This window comes from Pipistrellus kuhlii, unplaced genomic scaffold, assembly GCF_014108245.1.
Source record: "Pipistrellus kuhlii isolate mPipKuh1 unplaced genomic scaffold, mPipKuh1.p scaffold_m20_p_1, whole genome shotgun sequence".
NCBI lineage: Eukaryota > Metazoa > Chordata > Mammalia > Chiroptera > Vespertilionidae > Pipistrellus > Pipistrellus kuhlii.
Window position 1 is genome coordinate 189516434 of NW_023425404.1, and position 25295 is coordinate 189541728.

The 25295-nt window shown below is 39.8% G+C and overlaps 1 protein-coding gene across 4 annotated transcripts in view; it reads right to left on the reverse strand.

Annotated features, from left to right (window-relative positions):
* The window catches only part of SLIT2 (slit guidance ligand 2), a 328161-nt gene that overhangs the window by 11192 nt on the left and 291674 nt on the right, over window positions 1-25295 (reverse strand). For all 4 annotated transcript variants that reach the window (XM_045573714.1, XM_045573712.1, XM_036419682.2 and 1 more), the window contains 4 exons: window positions 18855-18948; window positions 12967-13104; window positions 12616-12856; window positions 10740-10870 (listed from right to left, as the gene is read on the reverse strand). In XM_045573714.1, coding sequence (XP_045429670.1) covers window positions 10740-10870; window positions 12616-12856; window positions 12967-13104; window positions 18855-18948 — 604 coding nt within the window. The remainder of the gene's footprint in view (window positions 1-10739; window positions 10871-12615; window positions 12857-12966; window positions 13105-18854; window positions 18949-25295) is intronic.

Below are 25295 nucleotides of genomic sequence, written 5' to 3' on the forward strand. Positions count from 1 at the left end.
ATCACAATAGCTTGTTTGGGGGCATATCTTGTTCAAATTACCAAAATTTTAGATAAAACATTAAAATAAAGATATACATAGAGAAGGTAGTGGTCAATCACTTTTTCTTTTGTGATCATATGCAACTCTCAAAATGGTTTTCTATCAATGTTCTATGAACACTGACCTTAAGTCATAAATATTAATAACGCTCCTCTCCCTTTTCTTTACAATTGTAAAAATAAGCTATTGTACTGGGGAATGGATTCTGGGTCACATGGGTTTTAGACAATCAATCCAGGCATGTCATTGTCAATGGTGGTGTTTGGTACAGTACAACTGAGTACGCAACTTTAGAGCAGGAGCAGTATTACTTATTTCTGTACTCTTTAATGTATCGATAACAAGTAGAGGGTCTAGTATATAGTAGAAGCTCAATAAGTATATGCTAATTAAGTAAAATATGAGGGAGTTGTATTAAGCATAACATATATAGTTTTTTAGTAATACTAATGGGATTAGAGTTACACATAGTCTAGAGTAGGGGTGTTGAACTCAATCAGAGAAGGGGCCAAAATCTAAAATCCAGCCTAAATCGTGGGCCGAATGGTTTACTGAACAGTCATAAACTGTCATTGTGATGGAAACGCAGCGGAGTGCAGTGATGACAGCGCGGTGCAGGCCACATTGCAAGGCCTGGCGGGACGGATTTGGCCCGCGGGCCTTGTGTTTGACACATGTGGTCTAGAGACTTCAAGCAATCTTCAGTAAGTACATCTAAATAATGCACTTTATTTAAAATATCTGATTTTTCAGGGGCCATATCCTGAAAGTCAATGGTGGGAGACAAAACTTGTTCAGCTTGTCCTAAGTCTCATTGATTTGTGACACACATAGTTTTCCTCTGTTTTTTATTCCTCATCAGGGAAATATGATTAATAAGACCAAAGAAATATTATAGCACATGCTATGAGCCAGGTTCTGACCTAAGAACTTTACATTTGATACGCATAATAGACTCATATGATACCCTTAACGACTCTAAGGTTTGGGCTCCAAGGGTATTCAAGGTGGCACTGCCCATGGCCAAATGAATTTGAAGCCAGGTTGGTTGGTATAGGGAGTGGCTCTAGGGTCAAGCCTCGGGCTGACCTGGGGCAGGGCCACAAGCAAGTCCCAGCCTGGAGGGCAGAGCTCTCCTAGCATAATTAAGCCTGACCTTCTTCCCTAATTCCTTCCTACTGGCTGTGGGAGGTGCAGCAAGAGTTGCCAAAACAAGAACATTTGTAGACATGTTAACCTATCCTTGTTTTAATCAGAATATAAAAGAAAGCATTGGCTTGCAGGCTGGATCTTTTGTGTCCTCATCCAGGCACAGGAGATCCACCAAGCCCCCAGCTGTATTCTCTTGTCTGTCTTTTCTTCAATTTTTCATCCCCCCATTCCCCCTCAGGTTCACTCTTGGTCATGCTGGCATGGCACAGCTTGGTTCTAGAGTGTGTACTTCTAATTATTATACATCACTTATGCAAAGAAAAGAAAACTCACCTAAAGAGTACCTAGTACTAAACAATCAACATGTATAGATGATTTCACTCCCAAATAGCCCAAGAATAAAGTTCTATGGAAAACGACCTCCTATGATGGTTGCACTTGTACATTTCCTAAAAACCAAGAATTGTAAAAATTATGCAATGATCTTATAATGAGAGTCTGAAGGCTATGAGAAGGCATCTGAAGTGTAGAGACATGAAACCTAGATTTGGATTCAACTTTCCCAATTATAAAATTCAGACTGACTATGTTTCTCTCCACCTGAATGCTTTGTGTCAAAGCTGATCATTCTAGAACTTGGCAGGAGTTATCACTGAGCTGAATTCCATTTCTTTTCCCCTAGAATGAAGGCCAAACTCTGGCCTTTTAACAGATATGTGTTGTGAATTTAATATTTTTATTTTAATAGATGTTTATTGTTGATAGTATTATATCTCTCCTTATTCCTCCCTTCCTCCCCCTCTCCCAGCCCCTAACCACCCCAGGTCTTCACTACCCTTTTGCCCGTGTCCATGGACTATGCCTATTAGTATATAAGTTCTTCAGTTTATCTCTTCTTGCTCCCCTCCCCACCCCAACCCCACGTTGAGGTATGAAAGTCTGTTCTATGCCTCTATTCTTTGGGTTTTATTTTGCTGGTCAATTCATTTTGTTCAGTGACCCTACTTCTGGGAATATATTGTAATATTTTTAGATTCTTTGTTTTCTAAGGTGGCATTGTGGGGATGGGGCCTGGGGAGGATATGTGAGAGCTAAGAGTATTCTAAACTGGTGTTTCACGATGTCCTGTAAAGCATACCATAAGCTGGGGAAGGACCAGGAATGCCCTTTTAAAATAAAGCAATGTCTGACACAGCAGTCCTTACACAATAAAACAGCCATCATCGTCTTTACCATCTATCACAGTCATCACCTACTTACCCACTCGCAATACACAGGTCCCTCTGTGTTCTGACAAGTATTGATAAACTCTCTCACTCCCCCCTCGGGAACTATATATCTGATGACTCACGGAAGTCACAAGTGAACCACTTAACATCGAGTCTTTCCACTGGGAACATAAATTGCATTTATTACCATTATTATGTAATTCCGTTTTGCTATACTCATCTGTTACCTGACATTTTTTATTTTTGAGTTTCTAGATGGATGTATGAAAACAAAGCAGTTACTCAACTGTGTCTTGTGGTCTGCTACAGAAAAAGGGTTTAAAAACTTGGGGCTTAGGGAAAGAGAGGCTCCAACTTGTCTCAGATTTTCCTAATTTATGCAGGACACATTAACAGTGACTTTCATATTTCTATAAATCTTGAGTTATATCAGTAACTAAATAAAGATAAATAGTTCATTTGGCTTAGGCCAGGTCCAGCTTTTTGCCTTAAAAATGTAAAGTATCTGTTGGCATGTTCTGTGCAATTAAATAGGAATAAAAAAATAGACAAACTCAACTGGTCACCTCATTTTGATATCTCTTGGCTGAAGTTACTTCAACCTTATGGTGGGAGGGTAATAAAAATTTCCCTGCCTATCTCTTTAAATCAAAAGGAATCTTGGGGCCAACTAGGATCAAAGGTATTTATGCATAAGAGTTTTCAAAGGGATATTTTATAAAATAATGAATTTATCAAGTGAAGTTATATTTTACCCAGTACTTCAGAAGCCAAATGTGCACTAAAATAAAAAGTGAATCTGCTTTCAGTCAGAGCCCCACTTAAGACAATAACATTTGCACTTGGGTATTTTTCTTTAGCGTCTGGATACCTGAGCATGAAGAGCATCTGTAAACCACAATCATTACCAATCATTGTGAACCAACTGTGTGCCTCGCACCATACTAGGAGCTTTGTACTCATTACTTACAATTCTCCCATTCACACATGAAAAACAGTTCTAAATCTAATTCCAATTACTCAGATGACAAAATGTAAGCACACAGAGGTGCAGTAACCTGCTCAAAGTTATAAAGTTGGTAAAAAGTGGTGTCTTCCCATGTGTTATATCAAGAAGGGCCAAGTTTTATCTTGGAAATGAGAAAACCATATAGATTCTGTTTCTCCAAAGAGAACAAATTTATTCTTCTTCTTCTTCTTCTTCTTCTTCTTATTATTATTATTATTATATTATTATAATAATTATTATTATATTATAATTATTATTATTTAAGCTAATCTTAAAAGTTGCCTATCTCAGAGGCTGTGTACTGAACCAAGCCTAAGAACTGGATGGAAAATTCCCCTAAAGGCGTATGCATTCTTTAACTACTGAAGCTGATTAATGTGTGGAACAATCCTTTGCTTTTGTAAGATATTTATTTGATTTCCTAGTTTGTTTTTAAAAAAATATATTTTATTGATTTTTTTTTTTTTTTTACAGAGAGGGAGAGAGAGGGATAGAGAGTTAGAAACATCGATGAGAGAGAATCATCAATCAGCTGCCTCTTGCACACCCCCTACTGGGGATGTGCCCACAACCAAGGTACATGCCCTTGATTGGAATTGAACCCAGGACCTTTCAGTTCACAGGTTGATGCTCTATCCACTGAGCCAAACCGGTTTTGGCTGATTTCCTAGTTTTTAAATAGTTGCCCATGTTCCCAAAGAAGCTGTCTGGTTTGGAAAATGACATTAATTTGAATCTAAAAAACAAAGCATGCCATTTTTATTAAAATGTTTCAAGTTTCTATCTACATGACAACAGTTACTGAGAAAGGCCATTACTTATTGGCCTGCTTTAGAAAAAAATGAATTACTCCATTTCTGTCCAAGGGATTACTGCTGATGGTAGTTTTAAGCTTAGGCTGCCATTCATTCATTCATTCATTCATTCACTAATTCATTCATTCAGTCATTCATTCATGGCACTATTGCCAAGTCCCTTTTGATGCTATTCTTTAAGCAGTTTAAAAATTAGGCTACGTTTGACATTCTACAATCATTCACTCATTAGGCAGTTCATGTCATCTCTGCTGACTGGATCCCTTAGACAGTAGGGATCTAATGCTGGTGAATGTTCCATGATTAGAAAAAGAGCCTAGATTTTTAGGGATTTTTGTGGTGGAAATACTCTCCACATGGCTGATTTCAAGGCCAACATCAAGCATGATGTCATGGAACTTGGAAATGAGAAGGGATGCACATTCAGAGCTTTTATAAAAGTGGTTCTGAAATCATGGTCCCTGGACCAGAGCATCACTTGGGAACTTACAGAAAAAAAAAATTGGGGCAGCATACCTGAGATGTGAATCAGGAACTAGAGGCAAAGCCCAGGAATATGCATTTTAACATACCTTTCAGGTGATTCTGATACACACTGTTTGAAAACAATTGCTCTACACCACTGCCTGCATGTCTGGCCCCCTTAGCAGTAAGCATGCCTACAAGAAACCATGACTTTTTTTTTAATATTTTATTTATTATTTTTTTTTATATATATTTTTTATTGATTTTTCACAGAGAGGAAGAGAGAGGGGTAGAGAGTTAGAAACATCGATGAGAGAGAATCATCGATCAGCTGCCTCTTGCACACCCCCTACTGGGGATGTGCCCGCAACCACTGTACATGCCCTTGACTGGAATCGAACCTGGGATCTTTTAGTCCGCAGGCTGACGCTCTATCCACTGAGCCAAACCAGTCCCGGCATGACTTTTTGAAATCAGATGTAAAAAATGAAATGAGCCATGGTTGGTGCTTCTCAGTGGTTAGAGTGTCAGCCCATGAACCAAAGGATTTCGACTTTGATTCAAGTCAAGGACATGTACCCGAGTTGCAGGTTCCCCGCCTGGTTGGGAAGTGTGTGGGAGGCAACAAATTGATGTGACTCTCTCATATGGATATTTCACTCTCTTCTCTCCCACTCTCTTCTACTCTCTCTAAAATCAATGGGAAAAAAGTCCTCCAGTGAGGATTACCAACAAAAAGTAAAGGACATAAAATGATGAAACGTGCATGCCACTTTAGTCCTTCTGGGAGAGAAATAATCACTATATCTTGGGTTTTCTGAATCATACTTAAAGCAATGTTAACTACTCCCTCTAGACATGACTCTGGGAGATAATGGGTCTAATACAGTTCCATTTGAGACAGTAACTGAGATTTAAAATGAAATGTTTTAAAGCAAAAATTACCCTACAGAAACAATAACTTAACACGTGATTATGTTCCCCTAATTTTGTCAGATTTCATTTTACTAAAATAAAATCCATTTCCATCAATGTTGAAAAGAAACCACACAACTGCAAAGATTCATCTGTTGTACAAAATTATCCCTTTGTGAGATGTTCCAAGAGCACATTAAATAATGCATAATTTAAAGAAAAGTTTACCATCGTCATTTTTACAACATAAAATTACACAATTAAATTGAACTTAAACTGAACAAATTCTCTAAGGTAAGAATACATAAAAATACCTCTTATTAAACAGCAGGGTAATGTACTTTACTAAAGTTAGCTAATGTGGAAACACATTCAAATTTGAAAATTTAATTTAACTCAACAAAATAAATATTAAGCAACAGGGTTGTTGCTGGGTTTTGCTATAAAGATGGGGAATGAATACCTTTCATCACAGTTCACATCCTAGTTGTCTGAGCAAGGTCAGAAGTATTTGCATAAATGCCAGAAATTAGTAGGAATAAAATTAAGACTTGAGACCAATTTCAAGTTGAAGGTAAAAGAAAGAAAAAAAAAGATTAATAGTAACTCCATTATATCTATATGTCCAAGAAATTTGTGCTGCCTCTCAATGAAGTTGCTCATGACAGGGACCCAGGTTTGGGTGAAGCAAATGAACCTAGTTTTGGATACTCCGAAATGATAAACCCAATAGCTATCATTTTTACTATTTGGCATGCATTGTTCTAAATATTTTACACGTAGCAAAACTTAACATCCTTACCAGAGTCCCACAAAAACAGAACTCCGATATGTTATAACCATTTACCAGGTGAGGCCCAGAGAGCTTAAGCCATATGCTCGAGATACACAGGTAATAGACACAGAGCTGGGACTGGAATTAAGTCACACTGTCTTTAGGGCACCTGCCCCTTTTTGTTTACTTCAATTTTCAGTTTGAGCAATAGTGACAGTCAAATAGTTCAAAAACTCATATGCTATCCCATGGTATTCACATACAAGTCTTGCTTCCACCCAACTGTTTCCTGTCTTCCCTCCTTTGTCTATGCAAATACACGGAAATAAAAATGCAAACATTCACCCAGGTTTGACACTGTTTCTGCCTGACTTTTTATTTTATTTTATTTTTTTATCCCCTTTGAACTGAGCAATATATCTTGGAAACCTTCCAATGTAATATGTAGAGAACCTCCTCATTCCTTCCCTCCCTTCCTTCCTTTTCTTTTTAACAGTGCATTCCATTATGTGGATGTGCTGTACATAGTTTACTTAGATAGAAACTAGGTTGCTTCCTAACCTTTGCTTTTAGAGCCAATGCCACAGCAAATTACCCAGCACACACGTCATTTCTATGTCTTCAGCTATATTTGTAGGAACAATTTCCAGAAGTGGGATTTTATAGGCTGAGCGTAAATGTACTTGTAATTTTGATAGATATTTTCCCTCAAAATGCTCTCCACAGAAACTGTAAACAAGCTGTACTTCTAGTGTTAATGTATAAGAATTAGGGGTACACTTTCAACTCCTATGCTACAACCCAGAAAGAACTACCAGAAAAAATTTTCTGTATTGCTACAAGGTAGATGAGAATGAAGACAATGAAAATGGAGAGGGAGGACAGAGCTGAGTTTACAATTCAGTACTCAGAAAACCTTAGAGGGAAGATGTTACATTATTTACAAAAGTGGATTCTGAGGTACAGAAAATATTGTACCTTGCCAGAGTTTATATCTTAGTAATTAGCCAAGTCTAGATATGAACACACATCTTAGATACTATGATTTTTACCTGTCAAATACTAGGGTGTTAAAATAATGTAATTGTTCCCTGTGATCTCTATTATGCAAAAATAAATTGAAAAATTGACATATGCAAATTATATAATATCTATATACACTATATAAAAGGCTAATATGCAAAGTATCCTCTTGGGAGTTCGATTGCTTGCTATGACATGTGCTGACCACCAGGGGGTGGGGCAGAATGAAGGAACCCTGGCCAGCAGCCAGCAGCTGAGGAAGGAAGGCCCTAGCCAGCAGCCAGAAGGGAGGCCCCTGTTGACAGCCAGAAAGCCCCGATCAGCCCTGATTGCTGGCCAGGTCTAAGGACCCTACCCATGCATAAATTTCATGTACAGGGCCTCTGGTTTACATATAATACATATTAATCAATTAATCAGTCAGACTATGATCTCTCTCTTTGAATTTAAGGTAATTGTTGCTTCTTTTCTTTTCCTTAAAAAATGTAACAACTTTTTTTGATTGTTGTGCCATAAATTAAAGAACAAGTATTAGCTATAAACAATGCCTTTCCAAAATTTCTGATTCATATTGTAAAATGAGTCACATGGTATTAATGGTATTCATAAATGCTAGATAAATGCTAGTATAAATAAAAGTAGGTTCTATTGCTTGTTAGCTGAAAATGGTAATGAACATAAATTCAAAATAAGCTCTTTATAGTAATTCCTCATTTAGATATAACTTATCCTAGTTTTTACAACTTATCTAGAAATACTTTAAATATATGTATTTTTGTGAGAACTAGCTTTAATAAGCTAATCTCAAGAGCCTTTATTATGGTTTCTGAAAATATTCTACTGTTTTGCTGCATAGAATAAAACAAAAACATCAAGTTTAAAAATGAACCACAAAATCAATATTCTGCAATCTTTTTATGGGCTGAATCAAATTGAGGCCTTATGATTTAAGTCCTATCAATATCTTCAATGTTGGCACTAATTCATTACCATTTGGAGATGAAGAAATAATCTCATTTCACTTGGAAACCAATAATTATTTGTTTGTTTCCATGATGTAAATATTCCCAAATGGGTTCGCTCACCACCAAAAGGATTCCATTCAAGGCTACAATTGGCATTGACTTTCCTGGAACTGTTATGGAGAATCAAATAAGATACGAAGGCTTTTGAATAATACAAACAACATACAGGTCAGTATCTCTACTTAGTCCCAATCAATGCCCACAGATTGGTTGTCAAGCTTGTTTGGCCTATAGATGGAATGTGCTCACCACAAAGGGTATCTATACATATAAAGAGGTAATATGCTTATTTGTCCGTTACTGTGTCCCAGTCACAACCAGTCTGTGGGTGGGGACGGGGGCAGGGACTTCTGCCCCCAGCACTAACTTTATGCTGCCTGTGTGCGTTCCTGTCCAGCGCTGAGGTAAAGCTGCCTGCCTGCATCTCTGGCTAGTGATGTGACACTGCTTGTGTGCATTCCTATTCATGATGCTGCTGGGCGGGGCTGGGCTTGACAGGGGAACTCAAGCCGTGCCCCCTGCCCCAACTCCCAACTCCAGGCTGGTAGCACTCAGGCCATGCCCCCTGCCCTGGCACCAGGCCGGGAGACCTCAGACCACACACCTGTCCCCCCCACCTTCCCCCCATCCAAGTACCAGGTGGGAAATGGGGGGCTCAGGCTAAATACCCCATCTAGCAGGGCTTGACAGGGGACCTCAGGCCATGTCCCTGCCCTGGCTGTAGGCCCAGAGACCTCAGACAGAGCCCCCCACCCCAGCACTGGGCCAGGGGACCTCATGCTGAGATAGAAATATCAATGATGAGATAATCATTGATCACTTGCTTTCTACACACCCCCTACTGGAGATTGAGCCCACAACCTAACATATGCCCTGACCAGGAATTGAACCATGACCACCAGGTTTATAGGTCCATGCTTAATCACCGAGCCATGCCTCTGGGCATTATTTTATTTCTCTTGAAGAGTCTAACATTTCAGAGACCTTTGTACAAACAGCCTTGATGTTGGCCATATAATAGGAGTGGTTGTGTCTGGGGTGAACCAAAAGCAAGGACTGTTTGTCCAAACAGTTCTCCCTGAATGTGCTACGTGTGCTACAACTCCAGCTCTTCCAGCTAAAGGCAGAAATATGAATTTTTTTTTAACCATAAAGTTTTCTCTCCTTTAAATATTGATTCAGATTATTTTGAAACTAGAGGCCCAGCATGTGAAATTGCATGAGACCCAGACCCACTGCGCAGGCAATACCCCAGACCCACCCTGCACAAGCTGAGGGACCCCAGACCCGTCCTGCATGAGCCATGGAACCCCAGACCTGCTCTGCACAAGCTGTGGGCCTGCCTCTGCCATGCCAGCCCTGAGTGAGCCTTGCCTGGTCAAGTGAGCCACAAGTCCCAGCCCATGAGAGGTGCACTATACACCTCCTGGTGGCCGGTTGTTTGGTTGTTCCGCTGTTACAGCATCACGACCACAGGCCTTTTATGATATAGTCTACTGGCCTCGTGCACCAAATTTGTGCACATTAAAAGGGAATCAATTAGAAGAAATATTTTAATACTAGAGGCCTGATGCACGAAGATTTGTGCAATAGTGGGCTTTCCTTCCTCTGGCTGCCGTCACCGCCTTTGCTCTGGCCTTGAACCGCTTTTCTGCATTCCCAGGCTGCCCAGAGGCCCGGAGAGGCTGAGGCAGTGAGGCATTCCAAGCAGCAACTGTAGTGGACCCATTCCCAGAATCTCAGCATCCAGCCACCCTAGCTTTGAACTGCTTGTGAGAACATCTCTGCTCTATCGCTTTGTATTTTGTGTGTCCTTTAGCAGGTATGTTCTAAAACAGTGGTTAGCAAACTCAATAATCAACAAAGCAAAATATCAACAATGCAACTATTGACATTTCTTTTGAGAGCCAAATTTTTTAAACTTAAACTTCTTCTAATGCTACTTCTTTAAAATAGACTGGCCTAGGCCATGGTATGGGGCCAAAGAGCCGCATGTGGCTCGAGAGCCACAGTTTGCCGACCACAGTTCTAAGGTAACGACTTTTCTGCTTTACTCCATTTCAGTTTACAAAAGGTTTTGTAGGAAGGTCCTATTCTCAGGTAGCGGGGGAGACCTGTAGTCCTGTAATAAGTCTTTCCTGCAACTGTCCAACTCATGCCATGGGTAACACAGGTATCACAGAGTCTGCTGGAGCTTACTCATCCCTCCCCCCTGCATTATAAAATGAGAGAGAGGCAGTGCTTCATGAAACAATGGTTTTCACCTTTCCCAGTAACAGAGATCTTCACCTGTAAATGGCAGAGGCCGGGTGAGAGCCGGTGTCATAGCTGGCGCGCACACGTCCCCGGTAGAGCTCTACAGCGATGTGATCCTTGTCCCCCTTGTACAGGAGGATCCCACTGTCTTCATCGGTAGCAATCTAGGGGGAAGGACACTTCAGTTAGTAGAATGGGTCGTCACCCAAACACACTTCATCAAAAAGAAAAAAGGCTGCTTAGAGAAGGGTTTTTTCTAAGGCTTATGTTTTCCTTATGGCTATGAGAAAATACGATACTGTACGTTGAAATCATTGCTTGAAAGATGACCTAGTCTAAATTACTTCCTTGCAAGTAAATTCCTAAAGAACTTTAAAAATACATTCATAAACAACTTGTTACTCTTTCTGTACATACGGGCAATGCCAAAGCTTAAAGATGCATGTCCCATGAAATATGCAAAAACAAGGAATTTACATATATAATTTACACTTCGGGAAATTAAAGCTGAAAGATGTTTTCCGCACATTAGATTGTGCAATAGCTAAAGTAACTCAAGCTTTCCTCCTTAGCTATCAAATATATTTTCTCAGCAGAGAATGATAAAATTTAATCAGGATTAAAAATGGTGGTGCTTCTGTCCTATTGAAAAAGAACAATAACACGCACCTAAGTAAACACAGCTGCCTGTGCTTGCACTTGCTTTTAAAAAAATATATTTTATTTATTTATTTATTTATTTATTTATTTATTTATTTATTTTTTACAGAGCGGAAGGGAGAGGGATAGAGAGCTAGAAACATTGATCAGCTGTCTCCTGCAGAACCCCCACTGGGGATGTGCCTGCAACATGCCCTTGATGGGAATCAAACCTTGGATCCTTCAGTCCACAGGCCAATGCTCTACCCACTGAGACTAACCAGTTTCAGCTTTTTACTCACCTGCTTGCTTTGCTTCTGTAATGGGCTGTATTTATGGCATATGTGAAATGCAACTGCGCTGAGCAAGACCAATTTTCATATTTCATGTAAAGAAGCAAATTCTTTATAGTGACGGCATGAAAAGAGGGAAATCTCTCTTTTGATCCTACTTTTTGGCTTTTAAAGAAGCAGTTCTGTTAAAGTTAGGACCTAAGCCCAAACACCACTGGGCGCTTTTCATAACAGTCAATGTGGTGAATGTTGGCAGCCAGGGCACCAGGCTTTTTCAGAAAGAAGGCCTGGCTGCCTCTGGGGTCCCATTCCCCATGACCTCTAAAGAATGCCCCGCCCCTCCATGGGTGGCAAGGTAAACCAAATGCAGAGTGGGACCTATAGAAAACTGGCTAAAACCATTTGAACTCAAAACATTAAAATACTTTGTTTACTGCATAAAACTAACATGCAGCCCCAATCTGCCCCCTGTCACCTACATGTATTACCTCTAATCTATGCTCACCTTGTCTACAGGGCACTGGATCACTGACTCGGAGGTAATGGTGACTTGGTGGAAAGGTTAGCAATAAATCCATTAGTTAATTTCATGTCTATTCTCAAAGGTTTCCAGTTGAAAAGTTCTAAGACACTCCTTGCGTATTTTGCAGAGTGTAGAGCCCCGAGTGCAGTCGTAAAGATAAATAAATAAAAAGCTTTCACCCAAGCACAAAATAGAGATATATAGAGGTATATATTTTGTTACTATATGTGTGTTTTTCTCAAACAAGTAAAGAATGAAAATACCCGGTTCCCACTCAGCTTAGAAAAACACACATGTTGGTGAGAAGACTGACGCTTCCCCACAGGGGCGCTGTTTGTCATTGTGTTCTGTGGTCTGTAACTGTCTATGTGACAAATAGCATCACTCCCAAACCACCACAGAGCTGGGCTTGGCTTCCGATGAGATCAGCTCTTGCTGGTGGGGGATGCCTTACCTGAAGTGAGATGTTCGTTTGGGGCCGAACCTTGGCGGAAGGGATTTGAAGATAGGACTCCTTGTTCACGAAATTCACACTAACCAGCTTCTCACACTTCTCCCCCTGGTAGCCAGGCAGACACTGACATATGGGTTCATTTATCCTGATGATGCACTGAGCTCCATTCTGACACTCGAAATTGTCACAGGGGCTGGTTCGAGGGAGGACCATGGGCGGAGAGAATTCACAGAACAAGCCACTGGAGAAAAAAAAGAGAGACACATGCTCATTAGATGTTACCGAATGGCCAACATGAGCGGAATCCCGTGAGCCCCAACACTGCACACAGAAGTGTACTTCTCTTTGCACCTGTAACCGTCGGGGCAGATGCATGTGTAGCCATTCACTGCGTCCATGCAGTGGGCCCCGTTTTTACACTTGTGATCCTGGCAATCGTCGAAATCCACGTCACAATGCTCGCCGATGTAGCCTGCGGTGCAGTCGCATCTGTTTAAACAAGCAAGTAAATGGTTTCAAACCCAAATGAGCCAAACTAAGTCAAACAGCTGCATGTCATCTAGGAAAAGATGGCACCAGCTTTAAGAAAGGTACTTTCACAGAGACCCACAGACATGCTCACAGAGACCCACATTAAAGGAAGGTGAGGACACGGTACTGGTCAGCAAAGTATCCATGCTTTCTCACTGGGGAGTGTCAGGGGAATGGTGATTTTTACCTCCAGACCAGAGTGAGTATCCATAATCCAAATAAGAATAGAGTCAGTGCACTGGGTTCCTTCTCTCTATCTTGTTTGCTTTCCCACATTCTTCTTCCCTTCGTCCCTCCCTCTCTCTGGCTCTTTCTCTCTCTCTCTCTCTCCTTTCTTCCCCTCTGTCTCTCTTTTCCTTCCACCCTCACCCCTCATTTCCACTCATCCTTCTTCCCTTTTGCCCCACTTTATTTGCCTATAGTATCCAATATTTTCAGCTCTAGTTCATTGGAGGAGTTGAGATGATAAAAGCGCTATCTATGTTGTCAAATTTACTAAAATATATTACACAATTTCCAAATAAATAATATTTAAAAACTTGACAATAGAGAATAAATATATTAGAATAAAATGCAGTTTTATGAAAAAGTATGGTAACACTAGATCCCCTAATCCATAACAAATCCAGAGAATTATTATGGCAGAATGGGGTTGACCTATTGGAGTGAGACAGGGGAGCTGACACACAATCCCTGGGCCAGTCTCTTGCACAAGCTTTGCAGTCTGTTCCTGCTGGTGGCTGACAGGAGGGTATCAGCTGCTCTGATGGTGAAGGACCGGGAATAACATACAGTTGATGTTTTTGGAGCACTTACTCTGTTGCCTAACCACTTGGATGATGTGGATTCACTGAATGCTCTCCACAGCCCCGTGACATTGGTACTACTCTGCACTACAGGGGAGGGAACTAAAGGACACAACCAGAAACAGAACCTAAGCAATCTGATAAGAGCCTGGATTCCTAACCACTACACTAGGCTGCTTGATAATTAATCCTGTAGCGCTGTCTGTAAAACCTGGCCCTCTCCAGTGCTGACCACTGGAGTCTCTACTATGATAGCAGGTCCCAGGTCTTGATTTGCCTGAGGGAAAACAGTGTGGCCAGTACAGGGGTTCTGAACTCTGCTGTGTAGAGCTATAAGGGACGATGGTCCCTTACAGATATGGCCATGGCAGGGGTGCAGTGTTTCTGGTAGCTTCCCTTCACCCTCCACCTGCCTCCCAACACTCTCTTGTTGCAACTTATTAGTTTTACACACTGGGCTTCCATGAGCATTTCTGTTTTGGGGTTAAGAAAGGGTTCTCTGGCCCTGGCTGGTGTGGCTCAGGTTGTTGGGCATCATCTCATGCACCAAAGGGTTGTTGGCTCAATTTCTGATGAGGGCACATTCCCTGGTTACGGGTTCAATCCCCAGTCAAGGTGCATGTAGGAGGCCAGTCTCTTGTACAGCTTTTCAGCCTGTTCCTGCTATGGATGTTTCTATCAATGTTTCTTTTTCACTTCAATGTTTCTCTCTACTCCTCTTCCTTTCTCTCTCTCTCTCTAAAATCCTATATAATAAAAGGCTAATATGCAAATTAACCAAACAGTGGAACGACCAGTCATTATGATGTGCGCTGACCACCAAGGGGCAGGCACTCCATGCCAAAAGCCCTAAGCTTCATAGGAAGTGGGCCTAAGCCATCAGTCAGACATCCTCTGCTGGCTCCCGGACTGCAAGAGGGCACAGACTGTGCTGAGGATCCCTCTCCCTGAGTGCACAAAATTCATGCATCAGGCCTCTAGTTAATAAATAAGAAGAAAAGGTTTGCTGACTTCTTGAAAAACAAATAAACCAGGAAACTATGCTTTACAGAATTTGGACTTGGCTGTTAGAACTGGGTTTATATTATGGCTTTATTCTTTTTTTTTTTTTAAATATATTTTTATTGATTTTTTACAGAGAGGAAGGGAGAGGGTTAGAGAATTAGAAACATCGACGAGAGAGAGTCATCGATCAGCTGCATCTTGCACACCCCCAACCGGAGATGTGCCTGCAACCAAGGTATAATACATGCCTTTGACCAGAATGGAACCCGGGACCTTTCAGTCCGCAGGCTGATGATCTATCCACTGAGCCAAACCGGTTTCAGCCTGGCTTTATTCTTAAGTGTATGTCATGTTCACTAAGTTACCTAATCTAAATGTTCATTTCCTCATCTGCAACATACATAGAATAAAACCATTTCCATCTCAAAGGTTTGTTAAAAGGTTTAATAAAACTACTATCTATAAAATAATTAGCATAGTGTTTGATATATAAAGTATGATCAATAAATGGTAGTTATATTTTTAAACAATTTCATTAAGTCTTTATAATTCCATAAAGCCTTTATGGTTAGGCTGTAGCAATTACCCACTTTTCTATTTTAAAGCCATTAGGGTTTAAGTGAATAGGCATAATTAAAAACACTAAAGTGAATGTGGACATTCCTGAATGCCAGGGGATTTGTCTGCAAATGCAACACTGGGATTTCAGAGCTACTGGGTAACTGATGAATTAAAATAAATGGGCTAGCGCACAGACTTTTAGCTCTGCCTGTGTGAATTAAGACATAAAAAGAGCTTACTGCATAAGCATGCTTGCCCTAGGGCCAGTGGTTTCAGTGCTAAATCATAGCAATGCAGAGTAAACAAGTCTGAAGCGGCATGGACCCAAAGTGGCTGTAGACACTCTGAAATAGATGGGCAAGCACAAAGAGAAGAGCCTCCATCCATGTTAATGTGAGCAGAGCTAAAGGGCCGAGTGTTGAAAGAAAGAAGTGCTCTAAAACACGCTGAATTATTTATCTGAGAAAAGAAATTAAAGTAAAAGATAAGAGAGCCATACATTCACCATAGTGGCTAAGAGCTATTTTATATTCTCTTCTCTACAAATCTCATTTCTCAAGCCCCTTAGAACTTGGAGTCACATTATAACTAACTTTTTTTTTTTTTCATCTTCCTTTTGCTTCTCAGATCTACCTTTAAAACAGGGAGAAAATATTTAATTAGGAATTCCTTAAAGTTGTATTATCAATAAAATCTATCATATTCCCTCAATTCCATTATCTGGCCAGGAGTGAGGGAGAAAGCAAAGACTATAAAATATACTGTTTGGAAGCCCAAAAGCTGACTAAGTAAGATGCATGCTTGAAAATACCGCTTATGGCATATCACGGTCTAAAAATACCTCAAAGCAATTTAGGAGATTTATGAGGTATATAATGAAGCGAGAGAAGTAAAACCAGCTCTCTCAGCTTAGTAATAAGAAAATGAAGTAACAGTACAAGTTGTTCAAACAACATTTGTCAGTAGAGATTTTTCGTTAGCAGCATCCAAGTAGTTTTGGTTTTTAAGTCAATTTTCTTTTTACACCTCCCATTCCCACAATGTGCAGTTTTTTATAATATGGGAGTAATGGCACATACTATGACTTCACCTATTGATACTTCCTGCTAAGCTAATCTAGCTGTAAAACAAGCTCACAAATGACTGTGAAAACCACAGGTTCCCAAATCAGTGAACCCATAATCCAATAAGATGAACTTTTAAGTGTGTGCACCTCAAGGGGCCTGTATGGCTAAATGGTTGAGTGTTGACCCATGAACCAAAAGGTCACTGGTTCAATTCCCAGTCATGGTATATTCTGGGGTTACCAGGTTGATCCCCAGTAGAGGGTGTGTAGGAGGGTAGCCGATTGATGATTCTCCTTTATCATTGTTATTTCTAGCTCTCTTTCCCTCTCCCTTCTTCTGTCTGAAATCAATAAGTACAGCTAAAAAAAGAGAGTGTGCAACCTCAAAAATTAAAAACAGAACTACCTTATGACCCAGCAATCCCACTTCTGGTTATTTATTGTAATCTGTAATAATAAAAGCATAATATGCTAATTAGACTGGAAGTCCTTCTGGATGACCTTCCAGACGAAGCCGGGGCTGTGAGGGAAGACGGGGTCCTGGGTGCTGGAGGGAAGCTGGTACTGGCAGATGGGGAGAGGAAGGCCTACACTTGCACTAATTTCATGCATCAGGGCTTTAATAATTCTATATGATTCCCAGAGGGCACTAGCCTTATTAGGGAAGAACTTTGCAAATTATATAAATGTCTAACCACTATGCTGCACACCTGAAACTAATATAAAATAATACTGAACATCAACTGTTACTGAAAAAAAAGAGTGTGTAATCTAATTGGTGATAATAGAAGACTGAATTAAAGATTCCTCGTTTTGAAGATGAACTTTTTAATTTTGTAATGATTTCCACTAGTCTTACTAATATTTTATCTTATAATTATAATGTGCAAAGTCCTATGAAACCTATTTAGCAGATAAACTGTTGTGGAAAACCACCTTCTTTGCTGATGAATTTATCTGAGAAATGATAATATTTGTTATGAACTTGCCAAGTTCAGCTGTGGGCAGATCAAAGATGTTGGGAGTGTAACTAATTTATAACCCTGAACCCAGGTGGGTCATCCCTGAGAGTCCGCTTACCTTCCATAATAAACTAACTGCTATGTTAAGAAACTTCAAAATTCTTTAGAGGTCACCTGTCTTAGAAGAATTACCCAACTGGGAAGTATACACTAAGTGACCAGGTTATTATAATCTTTGAACCCATAATAATCTGGCCACTCAGTGTATATCTTATATAATAAAAGGCAAATATGCAAATTGTCTGCTCAACCAGAAGTTTGACTAGCAGGCAGGCCAGCCAACCAATTGTCCATGTCCCCTCCCCCTGGCCAGGATGGACAAACCCCACCCATGCACGAATTCATGCACCAGGCCTCTAATCTATACACTGAGTGGCCAGATTATTATGCGTTCAGAGATCATAATAATGTGGCCACTCAATGTATATCTGAGCTCCAGCTCCGTCAATGAATAACCTTGAGATACCTGGACAGCCAATGACCTCTCTGGCCTGGTTTCCTCATGTTTAAAAGGAAGAATTTGAGCAAGATGGTCTCTAAACTACTATGGTCTCTAAGGAGAGAAGTTGCTGTGGATAGACGCTTAAGATAGTTCAGGATTGTGGCAAAGGCACAATTTAACTTGATAGCAAACCTATTTTAGGAAGATGGCTGCGGAGAACATAAAAAATGATTTTGAAGTTCTGAGTTCATGGAGGGAGCTCTCTACTCAGAGCAGCTGCATGCTTTACCATCCCCCACAAGACGTACGTAAGGTGAAGGGGAGTCCTATCAAAGACTATGCTGAGACAACAGGCATAAACTGGGACTGTCCCTGGACAGCCTGGGACATAGGATCCCTCTCTCTTCCTCATCTTGGAGAGTTAAAACATTGCGGCAGATCAAAACATTTTCCGTTACATCAAATTAAACATTCAAATAATAAAGCATCTACCAGATATTCCAAATTGATTCAGCCTTTGATTACATTTTTGTAAATGTAGTCAAAGGCTATTTTACTTCTTGTACACCTTCCTAGGAAGAGTCATGGATAAAAAGGAAACTCTCTTCTATTTTATTTTCCAGTATACTAAAGCATAGTCCACGCTGTTTATGAACATTTATACAAATGTTTGGACCCCAGACAGTATGTCCCTTTCATACTGAGCACAGGTGTGAAGCCAGATCCTGAGGGCAGGTGGAGAAGAGCAGCTCCCAGCAGAGCCCCCTCCTCCCCAGCGGGGAGCACTGGGGCAGCCCCCAACTTACTTGACTCCCTTCGGCGTCAGGATGCACTTGGAGTCGTGCTGGCAGGGGTTCAGGTCCTGGGCACAGAAATCCAGCTTCTCCTCACACAACTCGCCTGTTAACATGGCAAACAGCATTAGTTCAGAGAGGAAGGTTGGCAGCCTTCTGGCAGCAGGCTGTGCCATGGCCTTTCAGTGTGACCCAGTTGTGATTGGGGGGAAAAATCACAAGACAGAAGCAGAGGATCCAAAATACTAGTTCTGCTGGTACGTAGTTTTATGATTTGGGACAACACACATATAGCGATCTGTGACAAATATACTATTGGGTTTAGACAAAGGAAATCTGATTGCTTTTCATGCCTGTTATTGTATTAATTTTATTCTGGAATTTTTATGGAGGTCTAGCATCTACCCAGAGGATAAATGAATAGCTAATAAATATTCACAGGCTGAGCCCACTCATGTCACCACATCCGCATCCAGGAACAACCCCATCGACCAGCATCCCAGAGGTCTTGGGTAAATAACTGCTATCCTGACAGTTAGTGCCATAGAACAGCCTTGCCTGTTTTTGAACTTGACGCAGGTCGAATCATTCTGTATTTACCCTTTTATGTCTGGCTTAGTCTATTTAACATCTGAAAAAAATAATCCTCGGATCTTCATAGTCTCCAAGGTCTAATAAGTCTAGAATAAAACATTTCCCCCACTTATGACTTATTGCAATAGCTCCAGAGAATACTTCTAAGCTACATCCACCAAGATAGACAGGAAAAAGCAAAAGGAAAATCACTCTAAATAGAGAACACAGACTTTTTTCTGGATATCAGCCAGCTCGTAAGGAATAGGGTTGTCAATAAAAGTGAGTGAAGAGCATAACCATGCGGAGTCTAGACACACTGTGTTAATTGCATGTCTGACTCTTTCTTAGAAACTTTCTTCAGACACAAATAACATGGTTCTATTTCATTTTCAGATATATTGGGTCAAATGCGATTTTCAGCGAGAAGACTTTCCCAATCATTGTGTGAGAGATTAAGGGGACTGAAAAAATATAAAAGTTATTTTCTATCTTACTTCTGAATGAATTTTTCATTATGTTAGTGACACATCTATAGGCTGCTGTTCAAGAAACTATTAGAATTTTGATTTGTTCAACATGTGTAGATTTAAATAGCATTGGTTTAAAAATGAGGAGTTTAGCCAAAACCAGTTTGGCTCAGTGGATAGAGCTTCAGCCTACAAACGGAAAGGTTCCAGGTTCGATTCCGGTCAAGGGCATGTATTTTGGTTGTGGGCACATCCCCAGTAGGAGGTGTGTAAGAGGCAGCTGATTGATGATTCTCTCTCATTGATGTTTCTAACTCTCTGTCCCTCTCTCTTCCTCTCTGTAAAAAATCAATAAAATATATTTAATAAAAATAAAAATAAAAATGAGGAGTTTGCAGCACATCTCTTGTTAGAAGACTATTCTTTTAATAACACTTTGCTGAGGGATAGAAGTAGTTACCTAACAACTAAATGTGGCATATTATTCACTCTGCAAGCATCTCTTTCTATGATGCAAGTATATAAATGTGCTCATCTAAGTGTTACATCAACTTGATCTATGATAAGGTAGGTATTTTTTCTCTGTCTCTTAAGATGAACTCATTGCACTGAAAGTCTCATATATTTCTTGTACAAGAAAGCTTTCTGTGTCTCTAAATCTGTACAGAAATGTTTCTCAATTACATATGATGAGCTATTTTTAAGCAGGGTTTATTTAAAACTTTTTACTTTCTGTTAGTGTGAGAAAGGGGTACATGCTTTACTTTTGATCTGAGCCCATTCAACCCAACCCAACCTAATGCAATTAAGCCAATCTAAACTGTTGTTCATATGGATTTACTATATGATGCTCTATGCTAGGTGCTGGGGCTACAGGATGGAAGTGATGGGCACTGCCCTCTATTTTCTCCCAATGTGCCACCAGGGGAAGTCTGAGGTGGAGATAGATCATAGAGAAAAAACTTCAGCTCTCAGGGATGAAAATAGGAGTTGACCCTTTATTCTTCACCAAATATTTCTTCATAAACTTGTTTTGGGCAAAAGGGCAGAAAGGAAATGATTCTAAGCAATTAACGGCTAAACAGATTGCCAAGTATGTAATCAACCACAGCTTTAAGACTAAGTGTGCCAACTTGAATGTGAAAAGCTACATCAAAGCCAAATATTTATTACCTTATAAGGAATCTATGCTATAAGAACAGCATAGCAGCGATAGTATTCATTGCTAAAGCTGTGTAGGATAGTTCTTTGTGACCATTACATAGCTACACATTGGACTCTCTGATAAGGTTTATTACTTCAAAAAGGATTTGTCTCCTTTTCCATATGACCAAATATTGGAATATTAAAAAATGTTACGAAAGCATTTTCTGCCCCCAATTACTGCCTAATTAACTATTCAAGTCCAATCTTCCATTCCTATACTCAGCACCTGTGTCTATTCACTAGTTTATGAATTTATCTCAGATTTGTGCCCAACTTGACGGTGTTTCATTTTGCTTTAGCAACTTTAATAAGTTCTGTTTTCAATTTTTACACCCATTCTGTGTCTCCTTCTTTATGAAAATTCCCTAGATATTAACCATTTGTTATTTATGTACAATTTTTATATGTGATGTCTGTTTCTGCTATCTAATACCACATATTGTCTGAACTGTTGTTGACTTAACAATTATATAGTGCTTACTGCTATGTGTCAGAGAGTTCTAAAGTTGTGCAAATAGGCTGTCATTAAATATTCACAAGAATCATACCAGGTAAGGCTGTAGAGTGGTACTGATTGGTGTGCACTGCATATTATTGGTGCTTATTTCATTCCCTTTCTTTGGAAGTTCATTGAGAGCAGTATGCTTGGCATGCATAGCATAATATATTTTTAGAGTATGGTTTGGAGACATACTAAAATAATAGTTATTAAAAGAAAGATTTATTCTCTTCAAGGAAAGAACTCTATCTTGCTGACCTATATTCAGCTTGGATTTCAATTTAACCTTTAAACATTTTTTTTCTGGTTCATTTTATTGAATAGTCACTCATGAATAATAACTAGCTTATGCTCTATTCTTTAAACAGTATTTTAGATTTTCTCTGGCCAAATGTTAAAATAAATATTTTCATTGGGCTATTTAATTTATTGCAATTGCATTGGATTATGCTGTATTTTGGGGAAGGCAGCCTTTAAATTTTAAATATTGTTGCAGTGGTGAGACCTAGGAGCTCAATATAAGATGGGAAATGTAGCAAGCCCCATACACAAATGCAGGACTTGATATCTACTTCTCAATTAGTAAAGAAAAACTGGACATTTGAAAATACCACTGCTTTTCCAGGAATAATGGAAATGAAATGCACTAACAGTTGTGTACTCATATGTTTTTAGCCACTAATGAAAAATTTCTCAAAACCTCAGAGTATTGAAAGGAAGTTATGCTATTCTTCTTCCTCTTTTTTCCTTTTCCCCCCTCCTCTCCCTCCTCCTCCTCCTCCTCCTCCACTTTTGCATCATCTTCATTTTCATCTTCTCCTTCTCCTTCACCTTCCCCTCTTCCTCCATCATCATCATCATCATTACCATCATTATCACCAGTATGTGTTTGGTTAAAGCAAGATGTCAGTGGAAAATCAGGAAAAACAAAAGGAACCTGACTTTGCTTTTTTAATGGCCCAGGGCCTGCCTGAGATAATATCATTAGTGGCTGCCCCCCTTTCTGAGGTGATAAAGTGTGAGGTGACAAAAAGGGAAAGTGGAAGTTCTTTATACACTACACATAGCTAATGTTATAATCTGTTAATTCTATAAGCAGGTCTATATATATGTAAAACGACATCAGGAAAGATAAGTCAGCCCATTGGAGTTGGATAAGGTCAACATAGTTGAATACAGATTAAATTCTGGCGCCCATAAACTCCTCAAAAGATAGGGGTCCAAACAGACCTTGACTGCATAATTTCACACCAACTCAGGAAACCCTATTTATTTGCTCTCTGCCCTGGAACCTTAAAGAAACTCAATGACAAAGCAATATTGTGAAACACTGTGGTTGCCTGGCATTTGCGCCCTCACTTTTGATCAGACAAGGAAATTCATCTTCCTCATGCTCCTAGTTTTCAGCTCTTTTGTTGATGAAAAAAGTTAAGAAGCTGTGTGTATGTGTGCGTGCATATGTGTGTGTGTGTGCATGTGTGTGAATTGTCTGTGTTTTCAAGAAATAGAGAATAGTCAACCACAGAGCCTTTTGCTACCTCTTCAGGATATGAGAGTTAGTGAATGACTGGCTATAATATTAATATATATATATATATATATATATATATATATATATGTATATATATATGGCATTATGTGTCTTAAATAGAGGTGACTTTCTTTATAAAAAAATAATATCTGGTTGTGTATGTCAGTCAAATATGGCAGACAGGGGGACTGACAATGCCTGAGTTCTATAGTTACACTAATGTGAGCAGTGATGGTACAGGGGAAGAGGGATTTTCACTTCCCTAAAAGGCCGTGATTTCTCAAAGCCCACTCGAGAAAGAGATACAATTCATTATTGTCGGAACACCTGTACACATGGATTTCATGAAGAATTTTATGTACTGGTAATGTGACCATACATCCTGGCTTGCTCAGGACAAGTCCTGGTTTACACCTGTTGACCCAAGGTAATTATCAATAGCTCCCCCATGCACTCACACAGATGCCCCGATTCAGATGAGTAATGTTATGGTTATATGAGCAGTAAAAGCTGAATTATCAGAGTTAATGTTCTGTGTGGAGTGATGAGTGAACGAGCATAAAGGGAGAAATCATAGGGAGAAACTACTCTGACCGGGAGAGATGACATTTGGGTTGCTGAGTTATTGCTTGGGATGGCCTTCTGCAACTTATTCAGTATAAAAGAGTGGACTGGTTGCAGAGACGTGAACTGTTTTATTGCTCTGGGCCCCCATTCTTCATTGGTAAAATGAGGTTCTGAAATTGAAGGTGTACAGGTCTACCATGGCTCTAAAAAGTATTTTGAAAATGCTTATAGAGAGACGGATAACGCAGATAACAAGCTAGCAGAGCATCACACTGAACTGCACACAACAATGTTATTGCATTCAGTGGCAAAAACAAAGTGTCAGTGATGCCCAGAGCCCCTTAAGGCACCAATGCTGTGAATCTTATTGCAACGAGGCAGAAATCTCTGCACACTTTGATGGTTCTTCCAGGAAATACCCTGTTTCTCCGAAAATAAGACAGTGTATTATATTAATTTTTGCTCCCAAAGATGTGCTAGGTATTATTTTCAGGGGATGTCTTATTTTTCCATGAAGAAGAATACGGTACACATTTATTGTTATATGAAAATAAAGGAAATTTATTACCTGTATATGGTACAATGGTACGGTAGTTGTCAACACAAACCAGACAAACTGTGAATCCTACAGTATCAAGAATTTACTCATTTATTCAATGACAATCATGTCATCATCTTCTGGAACATCATCATAACAATCCAATTCCTGAATTTCCTGGTGAATTTCTTGTGATTCCATTTCTTTCAGAATCAGTGGACCAAATCTCTCATGTTTAGCCTAGGGGGGCCTTATTTTCGGAGGGGATGCCTTAAATTTCACTCAGAAGGAAACCTGTAGGTAGGTCTTATTTTCAGAGGATGTCTTATTTTCGGGGAAACACAGTAGTACCTAGGGTTGGCCTTGCCTCCTGTTTCAGTTTAGATCTAAGAACCCAACTGATGCTAATGTTCCTTCTTTTTTAAACACAAAAAAAGAAGGAACATTCTTTTTTTATCTTCGTGTGTACTTCTGGTATTTCCAGTTATCTTTTTGTTTACATCTTATTACCAAACGTACCAAAATAGTTTTATACCTGAACTACAAACTTCTCCCATGGAGTGATCTGCCTATGGCTTTTCTAATGATTCTGTAGCAAACCAGATTTCCAACATTATCCTATATTTGGAGTGGTGATTATGAGTGAGGTCCTGTGTTAAATGCTTGGAGTCTAATGGTGAAAAACAATGACAGCAACAAAATGATGTCCCTAGTCTCCTGGAGCAGCGGAGCAGGAGAAATATATTAATCTAATAATTTCACAAGTAACTTTAAAATTGCCGGGTGATAAATGCTGAGCAGAAAAATGTCCAGGTACTCTAGAAGAGGGACTGACTGTGAGGGGGGCTTTTCTGAAGTGAGCATTGGATGTGAGAGTGAAGTGGGGTCTCAAGGGCTGACAGAGGTTCTGTGCAGGAGGTGGCCTGGAAAATGGGAGCTCTGAGAGACAAAGAGTGAGCCCAGGAGAGTGTAGTGCCAGAGGTGGCCACAGAACCTGTCATGGTTCACTTGGCAGAATATCTTTAACCTATGAGCATTGATTGGGTACCACTGCAGGATCCGAAGATGG